Below are 19,442 nucleotides of genomic sequence, written 5' to 3' on the forward strand. Positions count from 1 at the left end.
AGGCATTCTTCTTTGGTATTTCTTTCTTAGAAAAATAAAGTTGTTTCAAAAACCAGCTCAAATCCAGTTCATGATGTGCCATTAGAAGAACAGTGTGGTTTGGACTAATATGCCTTATCCCCTTATAGTTGTTCACTAAAGGATTTGAACTTGAACAGAGGCTTGGGGGAGAAGCTTCTTACTTGTTATTAGAAAATGTAAGAATTACCTATCAATCCAATAAAACACTGCAAAAAAATATAAAGGTTAATCTATAATAATGCCCAGGAGTGTGAAGCTGTATAGCATTTGAAATGGTGATATTCTTTGTATAGTGACTAAAATAGGTTATAAAATACTGTTTATTTATGACCATGTTCCTGTACAGGTAACTCCTAACAGTACCCCGCACTGACCCCCTGACTTTATTTTGCAGATCATGTAAATGAATCTTAATTTAGTGATGTCTTTGCCTTTTCTTATACCCTTCTTTACAGATTTTTGCTTGAAGGAATTGTCTTGGGTAGAAAACACAAACTTTTGAGCTTCTTGGTTAGGGATGGAAGCTCATACCCACTTCCCCCACTTAGGGCTAAGGCCCTGTCTGGCTTGAACCTGTGCAGGTGCTATGCATTCTGTAAGCAGTCATTATCTCTCGTCAACATTTTTAATTGAACATACTTTTTCATTCAATATATTCTGACCTGTGGTTTCTCTTCCCCATCTCCTCCCAGATCCTCCCCCACCTTTCATCCACCAGCTCCATGCCTTCTCTCGCTGTAGAAAGCAAAGATTGTTTTAAAAGAAAGAAAAAGCACAAGAAACACACTCATACAATAGGGAACAATTACATACAAGTAAAACTAGTAAGATTTTTTAAGTGTCAAAACAAAGCACCATGAGACCAAAAAAATCTAAAAAAATACCCTTGTTCTTTTGTATTGGTGTATTGGCCTTTCAGTTTGGGGCATGGGTTTATCTATGCAGTGAGACTCCATTGGAGAAAACTAATTTTTCCTTTGCTAGTGGTTTTCAGTTGATTAGGGATGGAAGGTCATTTCCACCTGGCTTGAACCAGTGAAGGCTCTGTTCTTGTTGCCACAGTCTCGGGAGTTTATAGTGCATTAGTCCCATTGTGTCTGGAAAACACCTTTTTCTTGGAATCACCCATGTCCTCTGGCTCTTACAGTCTTTCTGCCTCCTCTTCCATGTAGATCCCTGATCCCTGAGGTCAGAGGGGTTTGATGAAGACATCGAATTTAGGATTGAATGTTCAAGGTCTCACTCTTTGCATATTGTCCAGTTGTGGGTCGTTATGTTAGTTCCCGCCTACTTCCAGCTTCTCCGATGACTGCTGAGTGAGACACTGATCTGTGGGTGTAGCAGATTGTCATTTGCAGTCATTTTATTTATCTTTAGCAAAACACTAGTATTTGGTTCTCCTCTAGGTTCATGACGTAGCTAGTCTCAGATTCTTGGCCACCTGAGCAGTGTCAGGCATGGGTCGTTTCATGAGGTGTGTCTTAAATCCAAGCAGAGAGTCACCCCCACAATGCTGTGCTGTTATTACACCCGAGTGTCATGCAGGCAGGTCACAGTTGGAGACTGGAGAGTTGGTAGCTGGTTTAGTGCTTACCTTTCTCCTCTGGTAGCATGCAAAGTACTTTGCAGTACATAGGCACTAGGCAAGAGCAGGGGTGAGGGGTGGGGGTGGGGTGAAAGTTCTAATTAGGTACCAGCTTCATTTTGTGTTCAATGAGATATGTAATTGTTGTTCAGCAATAGGATCTTACCATCAGTTTATGGGGAACAACCAATAATCTTGGCAATTGCCTGAGTCGTTTAGGGGTTTCCATGGCGCCTCTTTGGCCAACAACTTTCTGGCACTGGAGGTTTCACTTGGGGGGTGAGAGATGCCTAGTTGGGGCTTTGTTTCTCCCATTTTTTGTGACTTTATTTATATTTCCTTTATAAGTATATATTTTAAGACGCCTTCTCCTGTGGTAGGTTTCCACATGGCCCCTCGTATGGCCCGTAGTGCTAACTGTCCCTTTTTATATTCTTTCCCTGTTTAACTCTTCCGCTTCAGTTCCCACCCCCCACCAACTGTGTGTTCTATTCACTCTTCCTTGGGTGATCCCCCCATACCCCTACTCCCTTACTTTATACCTAACCTCTATGGCTGTACAGATTGTAGCATGTCTAGACAGCTATGAGGAGCTTATATAAGTAGGGCCTCAGCTAGCTGACAAAACTAGCACACTGAACACAAACTTTAATGACGGCAGTTTTGCAGTAGTGAGCTAGAAACATTCTCCATTTTTTTCTATAAGGACATATTATTTTCATCATTAGAAATATGACCTACTTTTAAAATTTTTTATATTTGATGTTATAATTTAATTACAGTATTTCCCCTTCTTTCTCATTCCAAATCCTCCCAAATTCCCCTCCTCGCTCTTCTTCAAATTCTTGACCTACTTTTTAAGGCAGACGCTTCACTAACCCCTGAGAAGAGGCCTACCCCACACAAATGGGTGTGTGGCCGTAACTGACTGAGTGTAGCTCTGCTGCCTGTGCAACACTAGAGGTGGTTAGCAAGAGTCTGACTCATCTCCAGTCTCACCTCACGTGGTCTGGGATGTCACATTCAGTACAAGAGAAAGAAGGTGGGAGCCCGCATATTTTAAACCAGTCAATATAGTAATTCTGTTATTAGGTTATCCACTTAACTTTGACAAAGCACCAAAGTTCAGGGTGAGGATTAAAGTGAGAAGTGGTGGACCTGTGTGTGTGGACCTCAGGAGACACACTAAGCAGGAGGGCTAAAGGGGAGGAGGAGTGATGAGCCGCCTAGACACTATTCCCAGAGTACTGATGCTGTCTCACCAGGGTGCTGCTCCCCGAGTCATTCTGATGCTGCTAGGAGCATCACGGCTGGCAGTTCGAAAACTCACCTGTGTCTGTAAACACAGCTACCTGTGTTACCCTGAAGTGCAATGAATAGGTATTTAAAATCGGATAAGAGAATTACTTGCAAGTGCAATAGCTCAAAGCAAAATAAATAAAAATGGAAAGAAGGAAGGGAGGAAGAAGGGAGAGAGAAAGAGGACATTTTACCTCTTCAAGATGGACAGAGTAGCCAAGCATGCTTGAGAACTGTCGAGTGAAAAAGGATGGCATTTGGGGGAGGGGGGAAAGAGGAGGGGAAGAGGAAGAGGAAGAAGAGGAGGAAAAGGAAGAAGAGGAAGAGGAAGGGAATGGAATAAAATCTTAGTTTGGGCTTTTTTTTTCCTTCTTTAACTGTTCGTTTGAGTTTTGTTTCTGCCCCACTCTGAAGAGTAAAAAGCAGCAGTAAGAGCTATGAATGTATAAACGTACGTACAGTTAGAGTTCCAACCGAGCCTGTCGGTACAAAGGTGTTACAAAGAGTGTTTACTATAGACATGACCCGAAATTAAAGTGGCAAGTGGGACCGGGACAGAGAATCCCTTAAACTGTCATGTTGCTTTCTGCAGGCTGGGCAGAGATGGGGCTGAGAAGGGAGAGCATCCAGCTAAATGCCTGTCTGTCAGGCCTGCTTTGACCGTCTCCGCTGCTGATTGCATTTCTTTGGGGTTTCCTTGTTCTTTACATCATAGCAATCTGCTAGACTTGGAAGTAACAGATACACCTAGAATTGTCCTTGAAGAACACGCTACACAGCCTAAGCCACAATCAAGCATGAGAGTTTGACTTTACTGTCTTCACCACTAAGCATTAGAATAATTTTTAAGTTAACTCTATTGTATTCCGAAAAGGCAGAGGCATAATAACAAGAAAGGTTTTGTAGTCTACTTCCCTGGGAATATTAAATACTCAGCTTCTGGGAATTCAGTAATGAACTGAATCTAACTCTTACAAGCAGCAGCACAGCTTCAAACATCTTTCTAAATACAGATACTGACCACTTTTTCACCTGCATACAGAAAAATCCCTTTTTCTGGTATATATCTGTAAATTTTTACACATATAAGTTTTTGGGACCATTACCGCAGAGAGACTACATAGTAGTTCCATCTCCCCAAAGAACAGCATCGTGCAGCCCTTCAAATTTGTTGTTCTTAGATTTATTTATTTCTATTTTATATGTATTGGTGTTTTGCCTGCATGTGTTTCTATGCACCATGTGTATGCCTGGTGCCCACAAAGGCCAGACCTGGAGTTACAGACAATTGTTAGCTGCCATGTGGGCACTGGAAATGGAACGTGGGTCTTCTGAAACAGCAGTGGTGCTGTTGACCACTGAGCCAACTCTCCAGCTTTGTGCTGCCCTTGGTAGTCAGGCCTCTCTTGTACCATGGATCCCTAAGCCAAGCCTTGAGAGCCATCTGTAAGTCACATACACCGTGGTAAAGGGTGGATTTGTGACTCTTTAAGAGGGTAGTATTATGTGACAAGACTTCTTGGGGAGATGCTACACAGATACTTACTCAGATCCCCCAGATCTGAATCCACAACAGACCAAAGTGTAGAATCCACCAAAGTTCAACTCTAAGACAGCTTTCACTACCAAAGCCCACCCCAGCATGAGTGACAGCTCACAAAGCTGGGAACCTGGAACACACAGTACAACCCTGCAGACAGCTCAACAGGTTAGAGTTTGTCCTTTCCAAGTGACTCAGATGGGATAAGCCTCTTCTAGGCAGCTCAGCTATTTTCTGCTTCTTGCAGCCAGCTGATCTGGTGTTAGAGTCTTCTTTACACCTGGGCTTGTCTAATAGTGGCCCTCAGCTGTCTTTACTGCTTATTCTGAGAGAAAGGGGTCTGGTTAATCTGTTCTGTTTCATGGACTTCCTGAAGCCATTTTGAGTTGTTTACCTTCCAGATAAAGAAGTTTTCCTGCTAAATGGAAAATTTCAGTCTCAGAAGAAACAGCTACACAGTAGGTCTTAGCAAACCTTTGACCAACAAGTGCATTCTGATACCCTACAACCAACATAAAAATAAAGAACAGAAAGTGAACAGAGAGGCCAATGAGTATATACTCTGGGGAGTAGATTTCACAGAAGTAGTTCCACCAAAAACACAAAAGCCCCGAAGGGCCTTAGTACCCAGAGTTGAAATTCTTATTATCTGAAAGGGCCAGTTTTCAACAAAAAGTATTATGAGATATAAGGAACTTGAACATGTTATACATGTCTAGGTTCAGTAAAGACTGTCTTTGAGGGAGCTCCAAAACTGAATTTTATAGACTAGACTTTCTAATTAACCACTATAAATATGTTTTTTAACAAAATAAAATTATGTGTGAAGATTTCTTTTAAAGATAGGGTGACATTGGCATGCCATACACACACAGACACACCCTCTGAAGGGAACAGTATCAGCCCAGGATCCCCAAGACCACATTCTCAGTTCCAAGGAGATTTATTTGCCCCAGAAGGACAAAGGCAGGAAATAGACATGGGGCTTTCCCTTTATGAACTGCCATTTTCCATTTTCCTACCTGTCACATCTGTATGCTCTCTGTCCAGCCATTGCATACAGTAAAACTTCAGTAAGGCCACCTGGTCATGTTTTCAAAAACGCCTAGTCCACAAGGCAGGTGGCAAGGTGACAGGATCGATAGCCAGCAGAACTGTCCTTTAAAAGTGATAAGGGCAAAATAAAGTGTCCAAACCATACAATCTGAGAGAGAATTCATTGCTGGCAGACTTGCCTTACAAGAAATAATGAAGTATCTCAGGCTAAAACAGTGACACTCCAGATAGTGATCTGAGTCTCCTTGCTCAGGCTTGTACAGATGTTCTGGCATAGGCCATGATAAGACACAAAATAATTATATATTCCTTTTTTTGAACTTATATAATGTCTTGTCCAGCAGGCATTAAATAGTCTGGGGAGGTCACCTGAAAGAGAGCAGGGGGAAACAAGCAGACACAAAGAACCACGGCTTGTCTATAGGCTGATCAAACCATAATTTTTACTTTTTTCACACAGGGGTTATATACACAAAAAGGCAGGATGTGCGGAAGGGGATGATGCAGGAGTGTAGGTGTTCAGGGGGAGTACAGATATCTTCCAGAACAGAGTGTCAGCTGGGTGAGGGTTCAGAGGACAGGCCACTATGACTCTGCCTATGATTCACTTGTCCTTATCTAAGTTGGTACTACCCACCAAGGCTGCCTATCTACAAGGTCTATGACTACTCAGGCTGGCAAATTTCCACCAAAGCTGCTTCTTTACAATAGCTTATAGCCATCTGTTTCAGTGTTTCTCCACAGAGACCCAAGACTTTGTGTTAGCAAGCATGTATGTCAGGCCTATGGCTGATTTTACGCCTTCAAGGTATAAGCAGGGCTGCCCCTGACAATATAAGATGTTGTGAAAACATTGCTTATGTCTGGCTGCTTCCTAATTACATTTTCATCAGATTCCTCCCTTGGTCCAAGTCAGCCAAAGGGAAGATGAAGCCAGGGAGCTAGTTCTTGATCATGTCTCCGGTGCCAGCATCCTCTCAAGGACATCTTATCAATTGTCTGATCCCTTTTGTGTCTTCATCAGGTATGTTAGGTCCGAGTTTCTCTGAAGGCACTATCAAAGGCTCTTATTATTTCTTAATTTAGTAAAAAAAAAAATTTCAAATTGGGTAGTTTCCATGGAAGAAATGAAGAACCACTAAGTTTCCAAGTGATCCCTCAATCAAATGAGCAATATTACAAGAACTATTGAGCTGTTTAGGCTGTTTGCACTGCTGGCTTGCTACACTATCAGTAACATTTGATGAAAACTCCACATGCTGATGAAGTGCTTCTGAAACTCGGCCAGATTCTTCCCTGTGCTACCAAGGATCCATATCATAATTGCTTGTCCTCACTTACATGTCCTGCTGCCTAGCAACCTGTGCTCAAGAATCTCAGGAATGGGCTGGAGACACGGCTCAGTGGAACCTGGGCTCAGGTCCCAGCACCCACATGACAGCTCACAAGCATCTGTAACTCCAGGTCCATCACCCTCTTCTGACTTCTGTAGGCACTGCACACATATGATGCAGAAACATACATGCAGATGGAATAGCCATACATGTAAAAAAAAATAATACTAAATCATTTATAAAGGGAAATACTCTCAGGAGTCAGAGCAACAAACAGGGAGCTATAAATTGAACATGAAATATAGAGAATCACTGGGCAGTGGTGGCGCACGCCTTTAATCCCAGCACTTGGGAGGCAGAGGCAGGCGGATTTATGAGTTCGAGGCCAGCCTGGTCTACAGAGTGAGTTCCAGGACAGCCAGGGCTACAGAGAGAAACCCTGTCTGGAAAACAAAACAAAACAAAACAAAAACAAAAACAAAAAAAAGAAATATAGAGAATCATTTGACAACTCTATTTACATTGTGTTGAATTAGTAGAAAAAAAAAATACATTGGTGTCTCAGGAATCCAAAGTGTCAGTGTCTATGTCTGTGAGGGTATCCACAGTGGCTAGAAGCAGAACTGGACTACAGGCATCTGTGAGTTCCCCAGCATGGATGCTGGGAACCAACACCAGTTTTCTGAGAAAGCAGCAAGAACTCCTAACCATTCATCCTTCTCCCCAACAGCTCCAGGTCAGAGTTGTATAAGTACCATCCGTATTTTTATTGAGCCCCCCGAACCCATCAGAACAGAACTAGCAAATAAATATGTAAGAGCCAAGATATCTATTTATATACAAGGTTCCATTTTAAACGCAGCTGGAGGACAGCACTTCCTTAATATAGTTCTTGGAACCTGGCCATTCGTCCAACGCACTTAGGGCACAGAATTAGAGCAAGCCATCCCAGGCCTGCCAGTTGATAAAAGTTTCGTGTAATATGTGATTTATTTCCTCACAAAGACCCTGGAGGTTCCATCCCAGTACATACAGAAAACATGGAAAGGAAATGCTTAGACCTTTTTTTTTTTTTTTTTTTTTTTTTTTTTTTTTTTTAATCTTAAAGGGGCATGAATACATAAGTCTCTGCCATTTGTTCTTGTCCTTCACTTTGAAACAGCACCAGACCTGAAACACTCCGCCACAGTGGTAATCGATCTGTAGACTCCACTTGGGATGTGTCCACACCTTCAGTAGAAGCTACTCAGGGCACACAGCATCCATTCAGAGTCTTACCACCTGCCCAGCTGTAGTCGTTCTTAGATGAAAGGTGGCTGCTTCCTTACGCTCCAGTTTCTTCAGATTCTAATCGATGATACATCTTTACTTGTAATAACTTTTTATAGGTTCACCAAGATATAAATTCAAGCTTATTTATGACAACCCACCATATAGTCACTCTGATTCCATTCAGATATCTGTAAAGAAATAACTACTCCTTCTTTTGACTTTTAACTTCTCCACGAGACTCACATAGTACCTTCTACATTCTTCAGCCATCTTGCCTTAACTCCTTGAATTTTATCCCATTTTAATTGTTTGTTTGTTTGTTTGTTTATTCTTTAAGAATTATTTGGCTAAGCATGATGGCACATGCCTTTGATTCCAGCACTGAGGAAGAGCAAAGACAGGGTGGATCTGAGTTCAGAACCACCCTGGTCTACATAGTGAGACCCTGTTTCAAAATACAGTGTGTGTGTGTGTGTGTGTGTGTTTTCAGAGAGATTACGTTAGATTTATATAATGTTTTCCCAGAGAGAAAAGTCCACATGGAAAACATCTAAACAATAACAACAAAGAGCTGGAAAGGAATTAAAATGTCAATAGATAAAACTGTAAGAGAGAAATAAAGCAGGAATAGGGACTGTGGGGACAAAGGGTAGAGAAAGCAGAGCTTTGAAGTGGAAACTTTAGGTGGAGCAAAAGTAAGTTGGTTCATGTTCTATAAGATCAGAAAGACTCTCTGCCTTGTCCTCCTTGGGAATGGGTCTGAAAACTCCACCCACCTCATCCCACAAAACAATCTTGTGGTTCTTAGTTCTAGGCAAAACTGCCTCTTTCCAATCCTGCGGTCTCTGGTTGATGGAGAATTACAGAGTTGAACAAGGCTTGAAGGGATCAAGTGACCTTGACAGCTTCCAAGGACAAAGCCTTGGCTTCGTTCTTTGTAATGGATGTGCTTCCTTGTCCTCTCCTCACCCCGGCTCTGCCCTTCCAGGACCACAGGGACCAACGGTGCCCCAGATGGAATTATGGCCACCAAGAAGGCCTGAGAATCGTGGCCCAGCACCTCCATTCCATAGGTTCTTTGTACTGTTGCATCTGAGTGTCTCCTGCTGTAATGTTGACTCCCACCAGGTAGTGTGTTTAAAGACTCCTCATTTATAGCCACTCTCTCTTACACCAGGCAGAACTTCACAGTGGCAAAGGCTGGATGAGGTAGCTGTAAAGTCCCCGCAGGCTCTAGTGTCCTGAGATTCTCTAGCTCTGGAATTCAGCACAGGAATAAATGAGTAGTTATGCACTATTTTGTGTAAACATCAACCTCAAGTACTATTGCAGTGAAAACATGCAGAGAGCTTGGCACTGGGAGCACAGTTTTATTCAGTTCAGCCTACGTGGTCAAAGGAAGCACACGGAAGATGAAGGAAGGATGTGAGAGGGATCCCGGTAACGAGGCTAGACAGATCCTGGCACCTAGGGAGACTCCTCCTAAGTCCCCAGCCACCAGAATGACAGATACCTTCAAAAGTAAAGTACAAGCACATGAAGGGATGTGAGAAGTGTTTTATATCTTGTGCTACAGGAGGTAGTTAGCCTGAGCCCGAACAATTCGAGAGTCCTCAGACAATGACTACAATCTCGGTAACTTCATGTTATCTATTAAAGAGAAACCAGTGTACGCTGGTGGTGCATTTTAAAAAAATTATTTGGCTTGTGATTTTTTTAAGTCTTCCAGTGATAAAAACGATCACTGCTTACAGTAGAAATTTTTGATAATGTCAGAAAGGGTGGGGGTGAAGAAGGGCTGGCGTTGTAGCTCCCAAACACAGCACTTATCTAGTGCCTTATTTGCAGGGGTCTAGAATTGCTGGGTTGGAGGGATAAATGCCACCCAGAGAGTTCACTGTTGACAGCAGGCACGCTTCTCCAGTCTTACCACAGGTTGAATTCAGAAGGTATAACCATCGTGTACACTGGCTCACTTAATTTTCACGTGTGCCAGAGTCAGGAAAACTTTCATCATTTTAGTGACTACAGTAGTAGTTCACCTCCAGAAGTTGCTGGTATTTTCTCACACAGCCCCCTATCTAAGTGGAGGATGTAGTACTTTGAGTGAGAAATTTCTTAGCTTCAAATATTTGAACATTTGGTCCCCAGGTGATGCTGTCGGGGAAGTGTAGGAGATGCAGCCTGGCTGGAAGAAACCAGTCATGCTGATGGGTTCTGAAAGTTTTAGCCCGGCCCATTTCCAGTTCACACTGGAAATTCATATCTATGATAAAAGGTGTGATTCATCAGTTTACTGCTGCTGCTGTGGCACCGGCACCTCCACCCCAACAGCGATTAGATTCTTGTCCCTTTGGAATCATAAGCCAGAATAAACCCTTCTCTCCTAAGTTCCATGTGGTCATGGTGTTCCAGCACAGCAAAGCAACCAATACAGGACAGAGTCCTCAACTGGGAGGAAGTGGAGGCCCACTCTAACATCATGCAAGTTAATACATCCTCCAGGTCGTGCTTTCTCTTGGACTGTTATGCCATTGCTTCAGACATGATCCTTGTGGTTGAAATAGCTAGTTAGAAACTTGTCTTTTGTTGTAGTAGTAGCGCTAGCGCGTGCATGCGTACGTGCATGCGTACGTGCGTGTGTGTAGATAGGATCTCACTTTGTAGGCCTGGCTATCCTGGAACTTGCTATCTAGACCAGGCTGACCTTGAACTCACAAAGATCCTCTTGCCTCTACCTCCTAAATGCTGGGATTACAGGCATATGCCACTATGCCATGCCCACCTTGGTTTGTGAGACAGGGTCTATCACTAGAACCTGAGCTCACCTGTCAGGCTAGGCTTCCTGGCCTCCGGAAGCCTCCCGTCTCCTGCCCCAGTACTGGGGTTATAAGCACGAACCATCATGCTCAGCTTTCTACACAGGTGTTGGGAATCAGAGTGCAGAGCCTCATGCACTGTCTCCCCATCCCTAACTGGCCAGTTTTATGGTGTCTCTATGGAAGTATCTCCTTTTGTGTACATAGGAAGAACTACCTTCTCTGTTTAACATAGAGGAACTGGGAGTGGATAAATACCTACAGTATGGGAAGGAAAACTATCAAAAGTGACAGCACTTGTGTGCTCTGGATTATACTGGATTAGTTTTAATCTGTCTGCAGTAATGCTCGTCAGTTTTAAGTGTGTACTTTCGTGAGTTCTAAAAAATGTGCAGTAATGTAATTGCTACCACAGGTAAACTTTAAGTCGAATATTCCCCGTGTAGACGAGTATCTTCATGCCCTTCAGCTAAATACACCTTAAGATGGATCAGCTGAGTTGTTTGATCAGCACACATGTACCTCACTCTGTAAGGAATTGCCAAACTGTCTACTTGTGTGGCTTTCCCTTTTTCTGTTGTTTTGTTTTCTGTTTTTGAGACAGGGTCTCACTCAGCGTGTCTCCTTGACTAGCTGGCCCAGAGCCACACTTTTATTATAGCTTTACCATTTTGAGTCATTTTGTCCCTTAGGCTTTTCAGCTTTTTAAAAATTTTTTTTTTAAATATCTCTCTTTACCCCACTGCAACCCAAGGAAGTCCCTATCCCTTACAGTGTGTGTTACTATTACCAAAGAAGAGCCATGGTGGTTTGGAACTGCAAGAGGAGGGGCTTTCTAGGATTTGGATTCCTGGTATAACCACAGGACTGGGGGGGGGGTAGAAGGGGTGGGGGGTGACAGGGGCAAAGGGCGGGGCAGGGAACGGCACCTCATGAGAAAGATCTTGCTAAAGGGTTTGTATCCTTACACTACAAGTCTTCCTTTGCCTTTAGTGAAGCCAGGTCCTTCAAGTTACTTGAAGCACGCCACAATTAGAAAAATACTTAGATTTAGCTTCACACTAATTTTGTGAGATACATGAATATTACCATTATTTTAAGTTTGTATAAGACCAAACTGGTTTAGAATATACATAGGAGTCAGCCAAGGTCCACTGCCATTACTCATATAAGTAGAATTAGGCTAAGTTTCCATGGCCTGCTGTTACCTGCTAGTGATGCTAGCAGTTGCCCTGCTGTGTCTTCTACCTTGCTGCAATCAGTGGCTATGTACCTTCCCTGCTTCCCAGCTCGTCTCCGAGATGACTTACCAGAGGGGTGTAACTAGTACCTAACTGGACAGGAATGGGGATGGAGCCCTGCCAGCAGGTCATGTGCTGTTTCCCTTCTCCACAGAAGACAGACAAATGTTCCCTTTTACAGCCTGGAAGAGAAAAGAAGTGGTGGTGGTGGGGCGGATGTCAGCAAACTGTCCCTCCCATCCTCACCCAGAGTCAGCCTTCCTGACAGGTGCCATCTTTCATCGTCATCCTCAGGCTATTCATGCTCTTGGCTTGCACTGAGGAAACATTCCACCTTCCTGCCTCTGTGTTCTCCGGGCTGGAGTCTGCTCTCGAATTAGGGTGGATTTTGAGTCTGCTCTCGAATTAGGGTGGATTGCCCCCCCCCACGCCTCCCTCCTACCTTCTTTCTGCTCTCCTCCTCTCACTCCTGCTTCCTTCCTTAGTTCTGCTTCTGTCAAGATAGTCTGTCTGTAGGCTCCTTTGTTCTCCCAGACAGCTCTGCACGTTTGTAAATACACCATTTTAAAGATGGCCTGAGGGACTGAGGAGGTGGGCCAGTGGGTAGGCAGTCACAGGAAAGCTGGGCAGGGAGGGCTACATCTGTAACCTGAGCACTGGGTGGGTGTGGAGGCTGAGAAAGAGGGTTAGCTCAAAGGTCAGTCTAGCCAGTTTGTGAGCTCCAGGTCCAGTGAGTGTCTATTTCTCTGTCTCTCTCTCTTTCCCTCAAGTACATATATGCATGCATGCATATATATATATATATATATATATATATATATATATATATATATATATATTCATACACACACACACATAATGGTAGAAGGGCTAGAGAGATGGCCGTGCAGTTAATAGCATGGACTACTCTTCCAGAGGCCTTGAGTTTGATTCCCAGCACCCAAGTAGTGTCTTTCACTGTCCATCTGTAAGTCCAGTCCAGGACACAGAGCTCTCTCCCAGCCTCCCTGAGTGCCAGATGCACAAATGGCACACAGACAAAACACTCCTAAAATAAATAATTATAATAATTTTTTAATATCCTGAAGAGTCATGTCAATCTCTGACCTCCGTATACCATTACATTTTAAGAGTGTATTGGTTTTTTTTCATATCTTTTATTTATTGTATGTGTATGAGTGTTTTGCCTGCATGTATGTATATGCATCATATGTGTTCCTGGTGCTAATGAAAGTTAAAAAGGGCATTGCATTCCCTGAAACTAGAGTTATGGATGATTGCACGACACCATGTGGGTGCTGGGAATTGAACCACCCCACAAGCACAACAAGTACACTTAACCACTACCCTTTGCCTCTGGTTTTGACTTTTCGAGACCGGTTGGCTATATAGCCCACAAAACCCTTGAACTTACTAAGTAGCCCAAGATGATCTCAAATTCATTACTCTCCTACCTCACCCTCCCAAGTGTTGGGTTCCATGTGCCAGCTCTCCCTGTTACTGTCAAGCATTTTAAAGTGTGATGTAAATGCTTGCATGTATCATTCAAGAATGGTATAAGTAGAAACTCCTTATGACAAGATCTGTGTGAAACATTAAAAGAGACACTTTCTTCTGCTGTCCTGTTCTACAAAGAATTAGAAGCCAAACATGAATGTTTCATTTGTTGTATTTATTAGGAAGAGCTGGTGATTTTTTGGGTGGGGGGTGGGGTGGGGGCCTCAGTCTCCATATGTGTCAGAGTCATTAGACAATACATCAGACCCTTGAAAAGGTATAACTCTCTCTTCATCCAAAGTGTCAAAGTGCAAGATGCAGATTCAGTTTTCAGAGAAAATAAGTCTTAACTGTTGGGGAGGGTTTGATGCATCTGGGTCCTTACAGAAGGACACTGGAGCCCAGTTAAGGCTTTTCATTTTGAGGACCTATCCTTAAAGGAAAGCTTTGACTGAACAATGAACTTTCAGGTAAAAATGGCTGGAGACCATGGTGGAAAGTGGGTGGTAGTGGGCTAGTCCTTTACAGTACAAGTACTGCACTGTGGGACACGCCTGTGGTCCCAAGACGTGAGGGGTGGAAGCAAGAGGGACAGAAGTCCAGAGTCATCTTTGGAGACGTAAGACCATAATGTATAATGATAACTGTGTAGATCTATATATTTAAAAAAATAAAAGCTGGGTATGGTAACTCAGCCCTCGGTTCCTGTATTCAAGGCCATTCTGGTCTACATAGTGAGTTCCAGGCCAACCAGGGCTACATAGTGAGATCCTGCCTCAAAAATAAAATAAAATAAATATATATGTGATATATATGTACCTATAAACTACAAAATTAAAATTATATGATACATATGTACATATAAACTACAAAAATAGAATTAGATATACTTGTGATGCACATGTACATAGAAACCCCAGTCTCTAGCAGCAGTCCTCAGCAGGGACCTTTTTCCATAAATATGTTTGGGACCATAATTCCTTCACATTCCCGGCTTAAAATAGTTGTAAGTCTATCCAAAAATAGTCTGAGAATGTTTGTTTTCACTTACATACATGCAGGCAAAACACTCATGCATATAAAATCATCTGGAGAGAGAGAGCTATCTATCTTCATGTGTCATCGTCTAAACTCCAGTCTTTTATTGCTTTATGTTGTGTCTAAGCCTTCCCATCCCAGGATTAAATACATATTTACTTGTGTCTTTTCTTAGTCTCTTTAGGCTTCAGATTTTACCTTTAAAACTCATTTGTTTTGGTGTAGAGAAAGGGAATCTAGCTTTTTAAAAAAGAGATTTATTATTTTCCATGTGCAGGTATTTTGCCAGTGTGCACGTCTGTGCATGACATTTATGCAGTGCCCTTGAAGGCCAAAAAAAGCCATCAGATCCCCTGGGACTAGAGTGACAATTGTGAGCAACATGGGGATTGAACCTGAGTCTTCTTTCAGGTCCACATCTAGTGGTTTTTCTTGCACACAGCCGGTGTTGAGTTGGCTCAGCATCAGCTGTTGAATGTGTCCGTGTATGCTCATCTTCAGTGTTCGGCTTTCGTGTCACCACCCTTATATAGAATACCTCATCATATTTTTTCAAGATTTTATTATTTTATGTGTGTTCTGCCAGCTACCTATCTATTCATGACATTAATGCAGTGCCCTTGAGGGCCCAAAAAAAAAAAGGCATCAGATCGATTCTTTGGGCTGGAATCACTGCCAGAGGTAACATAAAAAAAAAAAAAAAAAAAAAAAAAAGACACCATAGTTTTGTGTGTCAGCAGCTGCTGTCTGTGATGTTCTGGTGACTTCTACATGCAGCATGTCCAAGAGAGCCTGTCACCAACCCCTCTTGTCACTGAGCCCCCTCAGTTATTTTTCCTTCCAGTCCCTCTTAGCCTAGAACTATGAAATGAAGCCACTGCCTTCCTCTCCAACTGTTGCAGCTCTAATCCAGGATCCTCATAGCATGCTTCAGCACACTGTCTGTCTGCATTCACACATGTCTCCTGGGGGTTTGTTCTCCACACCACAGCCGGGATAGCCTTTTAAAACTATTGTAAAATACTATGGTATTTTAAAACTATTGTCTGGGCTGGCAAGACAACTTACTTGTCTCCAAGCCTTGTGACCTAAGTTTGATCTCCAGGATCCACATAGTAGGGACTCTGACTAGTTGTCCTCTGACCTCCTACTTCCACCTTGGTGTGTGCATTTACACATCACCAATGAATAAATATGTAAACACACACGTGCATGTACATAGACACATACATGCATGCATGCATACACATGTGCCAGGTCTGATCATGTCAGCTCCTTGTGATAAAGACCCTTCACTGACACTGTCCACATGTGGCCCAGTTCAGTTTTCATCATGTTCCCCTCCTCCTTGCCTTCCCTCAGTCTCCTGTCCTTCCCTCATGAGATGTGAGTGGTATAAATGCCTCCCATGGCCACAGAGGTAATCTTCTCTCCTGAGATTGCCCTAAGCCCTGCCCTGCCCTGCCCTCAGCTGAGGTCATACTCCATTTTCTGCTCCCATGTGGTACTAGTTGGCCGAGTAGAGTCTCTATTTGTGTTATTATTTGCTTGTAGTCAGTTTCCGATGCTACTGTAAGCCCCAGTAGTGCCATAACCAATGCATTTCACTCATACTATATTGCCAACAAAGGAAATGCCCAGTAAATATTTACTGTTTATTTACAGCCTACCCTAGGAAAAACAGATTTCATTTAAAAAAAATTTTTGTTTTAAGAGAAAGAACAGTGGTCCCAGTTTTTTTTCTTCTCTGTGTGTATATAGGTGTGTGTAGTGTGTGGGTGTAGGTGTGCATGCACATGTGAGTATACATGTACATGAATTGCAGATACTCACAGAGGTCAGAGAGGGCATTAGATATCCTGAAACTCAGGTTTTAGGTGCCTCATAGCCACCTAGTATAGGTGCTAAGAACTGAACTCAGGTTCTCTGGAAGAACAACATGTGAGCCATCATTCCAACCCCCCCCCCAAAATCTTTAGATTTTCATCTATATATAATACTAGTAATATTAATAAACCCTTCTGTAGCTGGCAGTGGTATACACCTTTAATCCCAGCACTGAGGAGGCAGAGGCAGACAGATCTCTGAGTTCAAGGCCACACCTTCTCATCCTTCCCAGACAGTTCTACCAATGGGAACCAAGCAAACCACCACAAAGACCAAAGCCCTGGGCTCTGCTGTGCTTTGTGATTTCAAGTAGTAGAGAACTAGAGTGAGGGATGACCGGGAGCCAGGGTGATGGGGTGATGGGAGCTGGGGTGGTGAGGTAGGTGGTAATCTTGCTGTGCACACGAGGCCTCTTTTCCTGCATAAGGTGAGAGACAGTAGATAGAGAAGTGGCAGATAGTGACCTGCCTGCCCTGCCTGCAGCATCCTCTGTCTTCACTGCCTCTCCTGAAGCCCAACAGTCCTTCCTTTGTCACCCCAGGAGGAGTGACCTTGTTCCAGAGTTGGAAGACACACCATTCCACACATGAATGTAAATGAGCCTTACCCTTGGTGTCAGGGTTCTGTGACCAGAGCCAAGCACATTCCAAGCATTTGAGAAACGGACAACTTGGATATCTCGTTTCCTTACCTATTGCTCACCTGAGGAAATGGGCCAGTGACCAAGTACACTATTGGAACTGCTTATGACAGTTCACCTAATATGGCACCCTGTCACTCCGTGGTTATTAAGCATTCTAGAGGCCAGCATTCCATTTATTTTCGGATGGTTTGGACGGGGAAGGCTGATTGTAATGTTCTTCGAATCTCGCTCTGTGGTCAGATCTGTCAATGCCAGAGACGGATTCCATTAGCAGGCTTTAACAGTCCCTTGGGAGAATTCGCTGTTACAGGTATTCGTGGTGATTGACTTCTTTTGTTTTTCTTCTTGTTACAGAAAGAAAGATCACAGCTTTCCCAGACTGGGAGAAAAAAATATGGAATGCGGTGTACCACTGACTGACCATAACCAAATGAACTGTACCGACAGTAGTTTGAAAGCCAGCAGTTAACAATTTCTTCAGACTTCAACATTGTCCAGCACTTTCCAGAGTAGACTCACTGTTTACAAGAACTCTTGGCCTCCCGAAGTTAGCAACCTCAAATTTTGTTCATTTAAATTATTTCTGCAAAAGAAAAGTACCCCAGAGCCCATTTTCCAAAATGGCCGTGGAAGGGTATCTGTGGATGGTCGTTTTGGGTTTCATTATTGCTTTCATCCTGGCATTTTCTGTTGGTGCAAACGACGTTGCCAACTCCTTTGGAACCGCGGTGGGCTCTGGCGTGGTGACCCTCAGACAGGCATGCATTCTGGCTTCAATATTTGAAACCACTGGCTCCGTGCTCCTGGGAGCAAAAGTGGGGGAGACCATCCGGAAAGGCATCATTGACGTGAACCTATACAATGAGACCGTGGAGACGCTCATGGCCGGGGAAGTGAGCGCTATGGTCGGTGAGTAGCCTCCATCCACACCAGTGGGACGTGTGTGCACGCACGTGTATGCACGCTCTCCACGAGTGCTGTCTTCAACTGTTCAAAAGCTGGCTTCATTCTTTGTTTACCGTACAGTTTTCATTGCCTGTACTTTCTGACGTTTACAAGCAAGCATCTAATCTCTCAAATTTTTAGCCGTTTTAAAGTATACTTGGGCCACAAGTTACTACTTGTAGAATAGTAAGATGTTTTAGGGATATGTTAAAGTTATTAAAGAATATACGTATTCTTTAATATATCACTGTTTTAAATTTTTACCTATAACCAACATTGAAAGTTGACTTACATTTTTTCTAATGATTTTTTTTTTATCACGTATAATGAAATATTTCAAAAATGTCGGTGTTATAAGACAATATTTGGGGGGTTGGGTGTGCCTCTGCACTAGACTGCTTACCTAGCCTGCATGAGGCCCTGCGGGCAACCTCTAGTGCTACAAACAGTAATGGTAGTGAGTGTGGGCAGCTGGGCATGAGGCCTACTGGCAGGATCCCTTCCTAGCATGCACAAGACCCTGGCATTCTCCGGCACCAGGGACAAAAGACTGATTAATTTACCTTTTGTGGTTTTACAATTTAATCTATAATTTCATCATCATCAAATAAAATTGAAAGTGTCCTCATTAAGGCAGTAGTTTTTAACCTGTGGGTCTTGACCCCTTTGGGACTCAAACAGTCCATTTGTGGAGGTCACCTAAGACCGCTGAGAAACACAGACACTTACATTATGATTCATAACAGTAACAAAATTACAGTTATGAAGTAGCAAGGAAATACCTCTATGGTTGGGGGTCAGCACAGCATGAGGAACTGTATTAAAGGGTTGCAGCCATTAGGAAGGCTGAGACCCTCTGCTTTAAGGTATTGTGAGAAGGAGCTGTTCAAACTATGGGAGAAATAAAGAGAGACCCTGACAGACTGAGGCCTCAGTCAGGGCCCTTCCTCCTGTGGAGCCTGAGGCAGTGAGGCTCTGTTTCTCTAAGAGGCCCTCTAGGCCTCACACTGAGAACACTCTCGGCAGAGTGTGGAGTCCCTCGCTGGTCTCAGAAAGTGTAGCTGTCCAGTTTCCACTTCCATCCTCGGCCTTTGGCTCCTTTTTCAAAGAGTAAAAGGTTTTGTTTGGTTTGGGGGTTTGGGTTTTTTTTTTTTGGTTTTTGGTTTTTGTTTTGTTTTGTTTTAACCTCAACTAGAATTTGGGTTTACCAAGGCAATTTGAGGGTTTGTCTGAATAACACAATCGCTTCAGTTTCTCTCCTCTCT

At 43.2% G+C, this 19,442-nt stretch overlaps 1 protein-coding gene across 9 annotated transcripts in view; it reads left to right on the plus strand.

The window, feature by feature from the left end:
• The window catches only part of Slc20a2 (solute carrier family 20 member 2), an 85,519-nt gene that overhangs the window by 35,799 nt on the left and 30,278 nt on the right, over positions 1–19,442 (plus strand). For 7 of the 9 annotated variants that reach the window (XM_076913900.1, XM_076913902.1, XM_076913897.1 and 4 more), the window contains one exon: positions 17,587–18,141. In XM_076913900.1, the coding sequence (XP_076770015.1) occupies positions 17,853–18,141 (289 nt within the window). In that variant the 5' untranslated portion in view covers positions 17,587–17,852. Of the gene's footprint in view, positions 1–9,095; positions 9,236–17,586; positions 18,142–19,442 lie in introns of all 9 variants that reach the window. The other 2 variants (XM_076913898.1, XM_076913901.1) reach the window with 1 other exon arrangement.

The sequence above is a fragment of the Arvicanthis niloticus genome, chromosome 16 (assembly GCF_011762505.2).
Source record: "Arvicanthis niloticus isolate mArvNil1 chromosome 16, mArvNil1.pat.X, whole genome shotgun sequence".
Taxonomy (NCBI): Eukaryota; Metazoa; Chordata; class Mammalia; order Rodentia; family Muridae; genus Arvicanthis; species Arvicanthis niloticus.